Here is a 14,780-nt window from a genome sequence, read left to right on the forward strand (position 1 = left end):
TAAAAACATTAGATAATCACACTACATGCAGTATAAAGCACAGCTAGTTATTGAAAACAGCGAAACCCTGGTCATCTCCAAAGCAGGCCAGCATTACTGGCTCAGACTTGCCTTTCATTAAATTATCTTCCAAGGGTACAAAAAACTCCAGCCTAACTTGCAGATCTATATGAGGACATTGTTAAGGACTGAATGAAGGTCATGGTATTATTATTATTATGGACTTAACATGATACTGTTTCTATGTGTGTGCGCACACACACATGATGTTATGTGTTAACACATATTATTATGGACTTAACATGATATTGTTAAGGATGGAATAAACAGCCTCTTGATGAAAGTGAAAGAGGAGAGTGAAAAAGCTGGCTTAAAACTCAACACTCAAAAAACGAAGATCATGGCATCTGGTCCCATCACTTCATGGCAAATAGATGGAGAAACAATGGAAACAGTGATGGACTTTTCTTGGGAATCACTGCAGATGGTGATTGCAGCCATGAAATTCAAAGACGCTTGCTCCTTGGAAGAAAAGCTATGACTAACCTAGACAGCATATTAAAAAGCAGAGACATTACTTTGCTGACAAAGGTCCGTCTAGTCAAAGCTATGGTTTTTCCAGTAGTCATGTATGGATGTAAAAGTTGGACTATAAAGAAAGCTGAGTGCTAAAGAACTGATGCTTTTGTACTACGGTGTTGGAAAAGACTCTTGAGAGTCCCTTGGACTCCAAGGAGATCAAACCAGTCTATCCTGAAGGAAATCAGTCCTGAATATTCACTGGAAGGACTGATGCTGAAGCTGAAACTCCAATACTTGGACCACTTGATGCAAAGAACTGACTCACTGGAAAAGACCCTGATGCTGGTAAAGACTGAGGCAGGAGGAGAAGGGGACAACGGAGGATGAGATGGTTGGATGGCATCACTGACTCGATGAACATGAGTTTGAGCAAGCTTTGGGAGTTGGTGATGAACAAGGAAGCCCGGCGTGCTGCAGTCCATGGGGTTGCAAAGAGTCGGACACTACTGAGTGACTGAACTGAACTGAAAGGCCATGGAATTACAAGTGATTCTGTCACTTCATCTTACTTGATAATGGAAAAGACATTATGTATACATATGAAGCGATGTCCCAAGTGGTGCTAGGAGGAAAGAATCTGCCTGCCAATGCAGAGACGCAGTGGGTAGGGAATATCCCCTGGAGAAGGAAATGGCAACCCACTCCCGTATTCTTGAATTCTAGAGAATTCCATGGACAGAAGAGCCTGGCAGGCTACAGTCCACAGGGTCACAAAGAGTCAGACATGACTAAGCACACACACACACACACACACAAAACTCTTTTGTCTCATGTGTGTGTGTGTGTGTGTGTGTGTAACTTAAAGGACTTTGCCAGGATTGTTATTTCATTCATTTCTTTAATATCCTTGAAGCAAGGAGATTCTTATTGAACCAAGATTTACTGTCTGCTTATTAGAACTCAAAACTGTAAGTCAATGACAGAACCATCAGTGTGGTATGCCATTTTGGAAATAATTTCTAAAGGGACAAAATAAAATTTTCAGTCACTTATTTTACTATTTCCTTTTATGGAGGGATGAGATGATAAAATGATAAGGAGGGGAGAAAGGTTGAATAAGGTTATTTTACAGGTAAAGATGGAACATGCAGAGATCTGATATTAAAAGTGGCAAATGAGTAACAAAGAAGGGATACTGATTTAATAGCCTAGTGTCCAAGATAAAACTCAACGAAACTTTTAATATATTTTGGTCTCTTTTTTTTCCCTAGTTCTTTTTCTGGTTTTAAATGAAACAAAAATGCTAGTTTCAAGGGGAAAATCTAAGTGCACACACACATATACATAACTCCTTTCTTATGTTTGTTAAAACAATATAAAATGCAGTTTTTACATCTCCAAAGTGGCTAAAAGTCAAAATCATAAAAAGCAGCCTTCTTTCAGAGCTGAAGAAAGAAGTTTCAGTTATAAGTTATTGTTTTATTTTTCTGTTTAAAATGGTTGTTCCAGGGAATTCCCTGGTGGTTCAGTGGTTAAGACTCTACGCTTCCACTGTAGAGGACAAGGGTTCAATCCCTAGTTAGGGAACCAAGATCCAGAGGATATATCCTGGATGCCCATTTCATACCTAGGACATACAATGAAATAAACAGGTGATCTTAAAGGAAACACACCAGTTTTTAAAACCATAAAAAAAGAACAGAAGATAAGACAGTGAGCAAAAAAGTATCAGAACTTTAAAAAAAAAAAGTCTTTAAAAATGGTAACTTGCAGCACTCCTCTTACCCTGGGACCCAGCCAGCAGCTTCTGCTATGTGTGTCTGAGTGACCATTGCTGGTGCGGGGGTGTATGGACTCCCAATCAGAACACTTCCTGAACTGGTCAGTCTCTGCGGTGTGCTTATAATCTGCAAAGTCAAAGCAAGGATAAATATTCTTAGTTGTTAAGGTAAGCCTACAGGCAGGAAATAACTTTGTAAGGAGGGAATCTTATTATCTAAAATGTCCTTAATATCAATCGTCTAAAATCTAAGCAATACCTTTGACCCACTGTATATTCTAAGATCCTGAAGCACAACTATCAACACTGATACAAAGTACACTGTGGATTTCAGCAAGTGAACAGCAACTGGGAAGGATTAAGCTGGCGACTGACAACATTTTAAGAATCAGAAAAACGAAAACCTTTCTTTAGAATTATGGAAACTAATTTTAGTTGAACTTGAATAACTAGAACTGGGATAGCAGCAAATTAGATTTTCACAGTCCAAAACATATGCAAAGACATTACACAATTTGGATTCTTACATAGATGCAGTTTTATCTGTTTTTTTTTTTTAAAGAGCATTTCCTCATATCATTAAATATTCTTCAAACACATTTTAAAGACCATAAAACATTCTGTTATACGGATTAATTACACCCTATTATTAGATTTTTTACAAATATTCAATATTATAAATAATGCTGTGATAAACCTTTTTGCAAAATTATCTTGGCTTTAATTTCCTATGGACAGATTCCAGAAAGGGAATGAATAGAACTAAGATGAAAGACTTTTCTAAAACCCTATTTTCACACACACACACACACAAAACAGTAAATAAAATAAAGGCATGCTCCAGGGAATGGGAGTATTAGTGGGTCTGGGGAGATGTTACTACATACAAATAATTAGGAAACTATTTTAATAAATTAATTCTATAGTCAAACAAAACACAACAAATACTGACAGATAGCTGGGGAATTCTGATCCTCATAATATGCCAAGGATTATTAAACAGGGCATTCAGAAATTTGCCTCATGAGAAAAAAGGAACACTAGACAAGGCGATTGTACCTCCAAGCCTTCCACATTTTCCATACCACCATACTCCTCACCTCCATCTCAATGCAGGATCCTTAAAGGTAGAGGGTGTTTGCAGGGCCTACCACAGTGCTAGGAGACACTCATAGGAAAGAATCAGTAAACATTTACTGAACTGAGACAGAAGACCCAGCTTTTAAAATGATGAAAAAAAGTAGCTTCTTTCTTCATTGATATGCTAGAAAGGACTATATAAAATCCAGTAAGAAAATACAATATAAAGGGTGTAGTTCTCACCAATCACTGCATCATACATTCTGTTCTCTATTATGCTGACCCGGAGCATGAGTGCTTGAGAAATAAAGTCTGAGTATTTGATCAGCCCCTGGTCTACTGTATTCCTAGAACAGGAGTCTCCACAAAGCAATTCTAAGTATTCCGACTTACCCTGAAACAGAGTGCATTACTTGTGCAATCTGAAAAAAACAATGGAGTTCTTTTCTTTAGGACTCTACAGGCTCAGTTCTACCTAATTTTAAGGGCTTTGTAGGAAAAAACAAAAAGAAGAAGAAGAAGAAAGGAGGAAGGAGGAAGGGAAATAGGACACAGAGAAAAGCTGGTTATTTTGATTGAGAATGACTTTGGACTAAGTTGTTATGTTTCAGTTCACTTTTTCTTCCTCCATGTCAGGCTGTTAGCTGCTATTCTTTTCTGATCTGAGAGTGATTAGCAATACTCTGTTCCTTCCTCTTAGCAAGCAAGTCTTTAACAAACATTTCATGAACAAAGAAACTGGAAGGATGCTAGACTTGAACTGGATCCATAAATTAGAAGTTCTTGTGAGATGTAGTAAGTTCTTAAACCAGAACGGCAACAGTGAGCCTTAAACAAAACCAAACAGAAGTCAACAGAGCTTGACCAACCAATGAGCACAGGAAAATTAGTCCACGTAGGTGATAAGTCACACATGCTTTATAAAACTGAACCTTAATTTTGAAGCCCCAAATTAAAATAATATTCAGTCGATCTGATAAGGGAAATGAACATTTACATTTAGCCTATGAAAGTCATATAGCAACTGAACCTCAGTCTGAAAATTTTCTACCTTCAATCAAGATCTCTTATGTGCTACTGCCATCTACAGTAAGAAATGCCAAGAGAGCATGTATATTCTGAAAGGAAAGAATCTATAACTATAAACTATAAGGAATCTATTTAAATAGAAAGTGTTGTATTTAAGAGTTTCATTATTTCACAAAATTTTCATTGTCATTGTAAGAGACATGCAGTTTTTAACCATGTTAAAATGATCATGAGATTATCTTATATAAATATATGTGTGTCTGTGCATATGTGTGTATATATATAAAACCAGGTCCCTCTAAGAAAACAGTAAGAATCCCAGGTCACAGTTACTTCTAAACTAGTTTCTATCAACACAGAAAATAAATTTTTTCTTGAGAACTTTTGAAATTTCTCTCTAACATGAACATCTAGTTTCCAAAGAGATATGTAAAAATTTTAAGAGCAAGTATGAGGCAAACAGGTGAAGTTTTACTTAAGAATTTTCTAATAAAATTGTTTTAAAAACCGTGGATAAGAGATTGAAAATTAGGGGACAGCATACAAAAGAGACAAATAAGAAGAGAGAGAAATGGTTCTTACTGGGGCTCTACAGTATATTAAGAAGTCAAATGACAATAAACTAGGAAATTAAAAAGAAAACTCTGATTCCTGCCTGAGGACCCAGAACTGCAAAACGTACCTGAGAATCAGGGATACTGGTCTTGGGCTGGCTCTTAAGGAGAGCCCCAAACCTCCTCTCCTTCTGACCTTTGTATCACTGATTCTGAGGTCTGCAGTAATCGAGTATGTCATGTACACGAGTACGTATCACTGTCAAAACTGAAGTGTGTAAAGGCTTATATGTACTTTAGTTCAAACCGACAGTGGGAAGGAAAATCATGTTTCCAAAAGAGGAATTCAAATTTGAGCCTTAGCAGCATCACTGAAATACCAAGAGGAAACAGTCTTTCAAAACAGAGGAGTACTGTAAGGGACAGACTCATGAAAGGTCACATATGCTTGTTTAGTTCTGATGTTTATAGAATCACCTTTCAAAATACCGGCATTCAAGTCAGGTGTGTCATCTCACTTGCACCCACTGCAGTGACTGGTGAGGGCTGAATGCTTAGCAAATGTTTGAAAATATACCCTGAACTACTCAGAATTGTGGCTCCTCACCTGAGCTAAAGTTTCTATGAGCTTGGGGCTAGATGACATTCTTCACATAGTTACAGAACTGGGCAACATCTTTAGCTTGGATTCTGCAGATGATTAACAGTCCTCAAGAGATGAAGAAAAATGTTATGTCTAGTATGTCTTAAGATCTCAAAGACTTTCTGAAGCCATTCAGTATGTTAAAAGAGATTTTTATCTAAGTAATTGTGCATTTAGCATAGCCTACAGTACCATATATTATGAACAAAATTTATGCTTATGGCTCTAGAGATAAGAAGATGTAAGTACTGACAAGGAAGAATTATTGTTCAAATGTTTACTTACTTTTGCTAATGGTGGGTGAGGCCATTTAAATTAGGTATAGTTTTTATTAATACATTAGTTGGATGTGACTGTTTATAAGTAAGGCTGTCTTAAAAGCACTGTCTACTTTAAGCTCTAGCATAATTAATGGAATACCTTCAGAGAAATGGTTAAATATTTTCCGTTTAAATTCACTATTTCTACTGCTAAAGATTGACATGAGTTGGTGAGTTGTTTCTTCCTAAATGTCCTTTCATCAAAGAGTTTTTCAAATTAGTAACTCCAGATACAGATTAACTGTTGGGTCATAATCAGTTTATATTACAGTATATAGTTTAATGCAGTAAAGGTTATTTTAAAAGAAAAAGGAGAAGAACATAAGACATAACAGATTTCAAATCAACTGAAAACAAGAGAAGCCTCGCAGAGGGGCAAAAAACTTAAGAACACATTCAGAATCCAGATTCAAAAATACATGAAAATTGAACACTGATGAGCACAATGTCTTTTTCTTAAGACTAACCAATTAGACTCAGCTAAAAATAAAACTTTAAAAATTAAGTGACTGAGATAAGGTATTCACTGGAGTATTTCACCAAGTATCTTCAGTACTATCCTTTAAATTAAGATAAACTAAGCAAAGTTTCAAATCCTAAAATATGATGATTTTCTTACCATTTGGGGTCCAACATTCACATTTATTGGTCCTAAGGTTTTCGGTAAAATCTTTGTTGGTGAGTTGGTGCTGGAAACTGGAAATGCAACAAATGAAACGTTACCTGAAATGATATTAGAGCACTAGGTTAATGTTCTGCAATGTCAAGGTCACCTTCTATCAGCCTATACATCTGTGCTTTATTGTTGTTTAGTTGCTAAGTCGTTTCTCACTCTTTTGCTACCCCGTGGACTGCAGCCCACCAGGTTGCTCTGTCTACTGGATTTTTCAGGCAATACTGGAGTGGACTGTCATTTCCTTCTCCAGCGGATCTTCCCAACCCAGGGACTGAACCTGTGTCTCCCGCACTGGCAGGCGGATTCTTTACCACCGAGCCAGCTGAGAAGCCCACATTTGTGCTTAAGTAATTTATCAAGTTATGAACAAGAAGGCACATAGAAAAGTCACACTACTGCTTTGTTGTAGTGAGAATTAGCAAAATAAATTTGCAAAATACATAGTTCAGTCTATCTGATAACCACTAAACCTTCAGTTGGTTTTCTAAAGGAAAAAATATTTACGAGTACATAATGTAAATCATAGTTTATATCACAGTTGAGAATCCCAGTTAGATCTTGATTATAAATGACAGAACACAACAACAAAAAGATGACATGAGGTAAAATAAATATCTATTAAAATTTTTTATAGTATAAAACAAAATTTTAATATTAAAAGTTAACATCGTTTCAAAATGTTGAGTTAGCCACTTTTTGAAATTTTTGTTATACTGGAAAAACAAATATAATGCTACCAAATTACTGATGGTGGAAACTACTGGGATCTTTACAGTGTCTTCAAGTGATGTCAACAAACTAAATTTCAAATTAAGGTAGCAAAATGCTATCCCTCCAAAGGAAAAGCCGACCAATAATTTTCTGAATGTGTCAACTGTTAATACATAACTTTTCTGGACAAACTTCAGTTTATCAATATTTCTCTCAGAAGATAACAGTGGGATCCAACATAACAAATGAGATCACATAGGGAGTGTGTGAAAGAGGGTCAACACTGAAACTCTGGGGAAAAAAATCAACATTTAAGAGTAGGACCAGAAAGACACCATCCTCAGATGGCCCTTTGTTAGCTCCTACAAAGCCTGCCCAACTCCTGAAGCCTTGCTCTCATCTCCTAGTTCTCAGCAGATCTCCTGCAGTAAGGAGCTCAGGCCATGAGCCTGAATTACGGCTCCTCTTCCTCAGCCTGTGAGCTTACTTGCACCCTCAAATTTTTTTACTTATTTCCCTCAGAGAGGAAGAGTCTCATATAAATTACTTCTTTCATGTCTGCTCTGTACTTCCTGTCTTCTCAGGGAACTCTCGCATCAATCATTTCCTCTGTCTTCTGAGTTTTCAAGTATATTACTGGCTCCTTCCCCTCAGTTTCTTATATCATTTCCTTCAAATTCTACATTTCAAAATCAAATTCTTTAATCATATGACATCTCTTCTATGCAGAATCTAAAAAGAAACAATACCAATGAACTTATTTACAAACCAGAGTCACAGACCCAGAGAACAAACTTATGGTTGCAGGGTTTGGGGGGTTGGGGGGAGGACGGGGGGAAGGGATACCTAGGGAGTTGAAGATGGCTATGTACACACTGCTACATTTAAAATGGAGACCCAACAAGGTCCTACTGTTCCGTGCACGGGACGCTGCTCAGTGTTATGTGGCAGCCTGGAGGGGAGAGGAGTTTGGGGGAGAATAGATAAATGTATGTGTACGGCCGAGTCCCCCTGCTGTCCACCTGAAACTATCACAACATAGTTAATCGGCTGTACTCCAATACAAAAATAAAAAGCTTGAAAAAAATCAAATTCCTTACCCTTCTCATGCCCACTCAGCAAGGACCAGTACCCAAATCTGCTTCTCCTTCTTGGTATAGATCATCACGCACCAGCTACCCAAACCAGAAACCATCAACCCCCTCCTCATTCAACCAACCACCACATCCTACTTGTTATCTCCTTACCCTGGCTCCTTTATGTTGCCAGCATTTGTTTAATTTGGAACTTTATCAGATCTCATTTGAATGCAGTTACTTCTCTGATACAGAGGTTCACAGCCCTGGCTGTGCAATGGAATTATCTGGGAAGCAATAAAAAACCGCCAATGTCTGGGTCTCACCCCCAGGCAGCTGATATAATTGGAGTCAACCTGGGCATCAGACTGTTAAAGTTCTCCAGGAAGCTCCTAGGTGAAGCCAGGGTTGAGCACCACTTCCCCGACTGGATATCCTACCTCAAATGGCTTTCCTGGCGTATCTGCACATCCATGAAGAACCAGTCTTTCCACTGATGAAACTGTTGTGGACACTCCCTATTTAAGGCATTTCTGAGGTTCCACAACGTTTTCTAAATGCCTTTCACACTCCTTAACATTGGCACAAAAGCTCCCGCCTGGAGATCTCGGCCTCCCTGGGAAGCTTCGTGCTTAGCTACTCCTTCCACATGCACCTTCCACTCCAATCAGATTAAATTCCCTGCAGTTCCAGAAAGGCCCCATCCAGGTCAACCACTCCAACTCTGGGGCACACAATTCCTTCTGGTGGGAAGTCTCTTTCTGCTGAGACGACTCCTACCTTTCAGCATTTCAAAATAGCACTCCATGCTATTTTCTGAGCCATGACTATGTGCCCAAGTGTGTTCTAGAGGCTTTCCACATATACATCATCTCATTACTGCTTAAGACAAAAGTGTGAAGTATATTTTTACTGACTCCATTTTACCCATGGAGAAATTAAGACAGAGTGAGGTTAAATAATTTATACAAGGTCCTACAGGCTCTAGAGCTTCTGTTCTATGTCTCTAGCCTCTACGCTCTTCTTCTGGGTTTTCATAAACTCTATTATTTACTTGAAATTCTACTGTAAAGGAGATTGTGGTGTCAGCTGTGTATTCAAGTGCCTGGTTTAGTTCCTGGCATAAAAGAGATGCATGAAACAATAAAAATTGTTTGACTTGTACAGATAGGAGCTATTACCTCTCCTAATCTGGATGCCATACTTCCCGTAATGTAGCCTAAACTGTATTTTTTGTTACTTTTTAACAGGTGAAATAAACTTACACACCCGGTCCTTTGTTTATTGTTTTTAAAACATGACTGAGCAATTGGTATAATCAAAGTGTCCTTACTCTCTAACTGCTCAACTGATCTTTCGTGTAATATGCATATCTTATCTGTTGCTAAAGATTGAGGTTATCATCAAAACTCCCCAAATGTGGTTATTCACCTGCTTAAAAATTCACCTAACTGGCTCTCTTGAAAAAAAAAAAAAAAAAAAATTCACCTAACTGGAGAGCAGCACTAATCTGTGATTCTAGGCGGAAGAACTGTAACTGACAGACATGTGCCATGCACTCAGTCCTGGGCAGGAGAGGGACACATCACGAATCTATATAAAGATGAATCCAGCCCTGAAACTGTCTGACTCTCAGATGACTTTTTTTTTTTTTTATAATAATCTTAGGGCTGCTGAATGTTTAAGATGAGATCATCTCTGATACACTGGGTGAGGAGCAAAAAAGTAAAAAATATGCAAATAACAGTGAAGCAAGAAACATATCAACAAAAAGATGATGAATGCTAGGGAATAAATTGATCTCAATTTGAAACTTAACAGTAAAGGAAAATTAAGAATATAAAACTTAGGTCAAAAACAAAAAGAAAAATGTTAAAGCCAGATCTGTTATGCCAGTTCATATCAAAGAATTTAGCAGGAAACAAATAAATTTGATTCTAAAGAGTATCTGGAAAAGTAAATACCGAGAACAGCTGAGAAAATTTTGAAAAAAATAAAGGAATAATGGGGAAAGAGAGGAACTTTAGACCCCCAGATTTCACAATTATTAGATAGCTAACGGGATTGAATTCATGTGACATTGGCTAAGATGCAGACAAAAAAACTGACAAAACAGAAATTGAAGTCCCAAATTTGCTTCATTTATATGCGGAAATTTTATATGTGGTAAAAGTAGCATTTCAAATGAATGGAGAAAGGGCAGATTAACAAAATTTAGAAAACTTAAGTGAAAGAACTGATGTTTTTGAACTAAGGTGTTGGAGAAGACTCTTGTGAGTCCCTGGGACTGCAAGGAAATCCAACCAGTCCACCCTAAAGGAGATCAGTCCTGAGTGTTCATTGGAAGGACTGATGCTGAAGCTGAAACTCCAATACTTTGGCCACCTCATGTGAAGAGCTGACTCATTGGAAAAGACCCTGATGCTGGGAAAGATTGAGGGCAGGAGGACAAGGGGACGACAGAGGATGAGATGGCTGTATGGCATCACCGACTTAATGGACATGGAGTTTGAGTAGACTCCGGGAGTTGGTGATGGACAGGAAGCCCTGGCATGCTGTGGTCCATGCGGTTGCAAAGAGCCAGACACGACTGAGCGACTGCATTGAACTGAAGTGAAAACAGACTGACAGATACACTACCTAAAAATAAACATTTTCTAAACAGCAAAAGACCCAATATACTTAACACAAATCTCAGGCTTCGTAAACAAATTCACACAGGATAGATATGTGTAATTTTAATAACAAAAAAATTGACAATTAAAAAAGAGGAAAATATTTAATATACCTGATTGATAAAGGTTAAGAAGTGTGATAATGTCCTGAGCTAGTAAAAATGTGGCAAAACGGGTGCATTTAAAAAATATTTAGTTGGTACCTACTGTATACCAAGTATTAATGCTAATAAGCGCTACAGGTACTGAGCGCAAGTGACCTGTCTGTGGCAGTCAAGGGGGTAAATAGGTCTCCTGGAAAGCCTTCAAGGAGGGCAGTCCAACACTGTAATTAGAGAGGAGTTTTGGGACTGTGTGCAAAGGTATAAAATTTTAAGCAAGTGTTCTAATAAACAACTATACACATTTTAAAGCCTTTTCTACCTCAACAAATAATCTTTCAACTGCCCTCCGGGGCCTAAGTGATGAGCTGATACCTAGCCTCTTCAACAATGTCACAGTTAAAAATGGTCATACCTTCTGACCAGCAATTCCTCTGCTGGATTTGTAATCTAATAATCTAAGCAGACAAGAACATGTCCTAGGAGTACAGCATTGTAGATAAAAGCAAAACCCGAGAAACAACTAAAATGTTTTAATTATGGAGTACTATAAAGCCCCTTAAAAAATTACAACATTCCCATTATAAAAGCTGAGGACTTTTCTGATTGAGGACTTCCCTGGTGCTCCAGTGGTTAAGACTTAGCCTTCCTGTGCAGGGGGTGTGGGTTTGACCCCACATGCCTCAGACCCAAAATAACAAAACATAAAACAGAAGCAATATTGTAACAAATTTAATAAAGACTAAAAAGAAAAAAAGAGGATGATTAAATGGTATGATTCTGTCTATCTTAAAAACAACAGAGAACGACCCCAGGCAAGGGAGTCCTCTAAGTGCCTGAGTGGGCGGAGCTACGTTGGAAGATGGCCAAAGAGGCCTTCTGATCAACAGCTACCAGAGGCTCGAAAAAAGTCTTGATAGGGCCGTACCAGTGGCTGAAGCAGTCTGGTGCTGCCAGGGTCCCTGTGACCCAAGCAACTACGCCTTCTTCATGCTCAGCCTTCACTGGGGCAGGGCTTCCACAGGCAAAAAAAAAAAAGACTTGTGTCTATGCACATGGGGTCACCTCGGTCGTGTCCAACTCTTTGCAACCCTGTGGACTGTGGCCTGCCAGGCTTCTTTCTCAGAGGTGGGGGGGTGGGGGTGGGTTTCTCCAGGCAAGAATACTGGAGTGTATTGGCCAGTACCAGTTGCCATACCCTTCTAGAACACTTTATTTCCTGCTGCCCTAGCTGCCAACTCCCCTGAGTACCTGGTGCTGCCAGAACCCCTGTGACCCAAGCAGCTGCACCACCTCCACACCTGGACCTCCCAGGGGCAAACCCAAGCCCTCCAGGGCAGTCTCAGGAGCAAACCCCAGAGGACGAACCACATGCAGAGGTGGAGATAAAACCACAAGTGAAACCCAGGGGCAGTGCGGCTAAAGGAGAAGACCCGAAACCTTCCCACCAGCTGTACAAGCTGCAGATTAAATCCACACGATCAACTAGGCAGACTCTGTGTCTATGGAATACATCAAAGGACACTGACAGCTCCCACAAAAGAAAATGCACTGGCTCTGAGAGCTGTGGACATTGGAGGCAAGAACACACAGGAGCAGGACCAGACAGAATCTGAGCTGCCCCCACAGCAGGTCCAGAGACCAGCACAGTGTTGGAGGGCCTCCTAGGGAGGTGAGGTGGGCTGTGACCCCCAGTGAGGAAAAGGACCTGGACAGCAGTGACTCACAAAAAAAAACACTTATTATTCTTATGTTTTGACTTTTCTGTAGTTTCTCTTGGATTTTTTTTCCTTTTTTCCTCCCCCCCACCCAGACACCCCGTAGCTGCCAATTTTATTGGCATGATGAAATCTAATTAAGCTTTTGAGTTTTTTTGTTTTTCTTCAATCACACTTTTTATTGTTATAAACCTCTGCCTCTACATTGAGCTTTTGCAGTTCTCTGGCACTTTCGTTTTTTCCCCCCACTTTCCTCTTATTTTTCTTTTTTCTTTTCTTTTTAAAAAATTTTTAATTCTTTAAAACCTATTATTATTTTTTCTACATTTATTCCTTTGCTTTTCCTACCATTCTTTTCCCCTTGCAGTTAATCTTTAATGCATATAAATCTTCTTTATCTGTCTCTATTTAGCTTTGCATATCTATTCTTTCTTTTCTTTATTTCCTTTCCTCTCAATATATTTGTTAGTTTTGTTTTCATTGCTTTATTCTTCAGGTAGCACCTTGCTTTAGTTTTGCTTCCCAGTTTGTGCTTTAGTTAGTTTGTTCTTAACTGGTAGATATAATTTTTGGTTTCCTTTGTTCACCAAGTAAATCTATTGTACATTATTTTTGTTGGACTATTTTGATTTTGCTTATGGATGTATATGTATATGGGTATATTCCATTATTTTAATTATTATTCGCTTGATTTTGTAACTGCTGTATGTCTGGGGTTCATCTTGGTTTCTCACTTTTGGGTATAGGCTTTATTTAATCTCACTTAAGAAAGGCCATGCCAAAGAATGCTCAAACTACTGCACAATTGCACTCATCTCACATGCTAGTAAAGTAATGCTTAAAATTCTCCAAGCCAGGCTTCAGTAATACATGAACTGTGAACTTCCAGATGTTCAAGCTGGTTTTAGAAAAGGCAGAGAAACCAGAGATCAAATTGCCAACATCCGCTGGATCATTGAAAACACAAGAGAGTTCCAGAAAAACATCTATTTCTGCTTTCTTGACTATGCCAAAGCCTTCGACTGTGTGGGTTACAATAATCTGGGAAATTATGAAAGAGATGGGAATACCAGACCACCTGACCTGCCTCTTGAGAAATCTGTATGCAGGTCAGGAAGCAATAGTTAGAACTGAACATGGAACAACAAACCGGTTCCAAATAGGAAAAGGAGTATGTCAAGGCTGTATATTGTCACCCTGCTTATTTATCTTATATGCAGAGTACATCATGAGAAACGCTGGGCTGGAGGAAGCACAAGCTGGACTCAAGATTGCCAGGAGAAATATCAATAACCTCAGATATGCAGATGACACCACCCTTATGGCAGAATGTGAAGACGAACTAAAAAACCTCTTGATGAAAGTGAAAGAGGATGTTGGCTTAAATGTTGGCTTAAAGCTCAACATTCAGAAAACTAAGATCATGGCATCTGGTACCATCACTTCATGGCAAATAGATGGGGAAACAGTGGAAACAGTGATGGACTTTATTTTTGGGGCTCCAAAATCACTGCTGATGGTGACTGCAGCCATGAAATCAAAAGACGCTTACTCCTTGGAAGAAAAGCTATGACCAACCTAGACAGCATATTTTAAAGCAAAGACATCACTTTGCCAACAAAGGTCCGTCTAGTCAAGGCTATGGTTTTTCCAGTGGTCATGTATGGATGTGAGAGTTGGACTATAAAGAGAGCAGAGCTGAGAAGAATTGATGCTTTTGAACTGTGTTGTTGGAGAAGACTCTTGAGAGTCCCTGGGACTGCAAGGAAATCCAACCAGTCCATCCTAATGGAGATCAGTCCTGGGTGTTCATTGGAAGGACTGATGCTGAAGCTGAAACTCCAATACTCTGGCCACCTGATGCGAAGAGCTGACTCATTGGAAAAGACCCTGAT

General features: G+C 38.8%; 1 protein-coding gene across 11 annotated transcripts in view; it reads right to left on the reverse strand.

Annotated features, from left to right (window-relative positions):
* Window positions 1-14,780, reverse strand: part of TFDP2 (transcription factor Dp-2) — a 191,486-nt gene that overhangs the window by 46,365 nt on the left and 130,341 nt on the right. For 7 of the 11 annotated variants that reach the window (XM_061167746.1, XM_061167745.1, XM_061167747.1 and 4 more), the window contains 2 exons: window positions 6,548-6,651; window positions 2,308-2,429 (listed from right to left, as the gene is read on the reverse strand). In XM_061167746.1, coding sequence (XP_061023729.1) covers window positions 2,308-2,429; window positions 6,548-6,651 — 226 coding nt within the window. The remainder of the gene's footprint in view (window positions 1-2,307; window positions 2,430-6,547; window positions 6,652-14,780) is intronic. The other 4 variants (XM_061167749.1, XM_061167750.1, XM_061167755.1 and 1 more) reach the window with 1 other exon arrangement.

This window comes from Dama dama, chromosome 19 (genome assembly GCF_033118175.1).
Source record: "Dama dama isolate Ldn47 chromosome 19, ASM3311817v1, whole genome shotgun sequence".
Classification (NCBI taxonomy): Eukaryota; Metazoa; Chordata; class Mammalia; order Artiodactyla; family Cervidae; genus Dama; species Dama dama.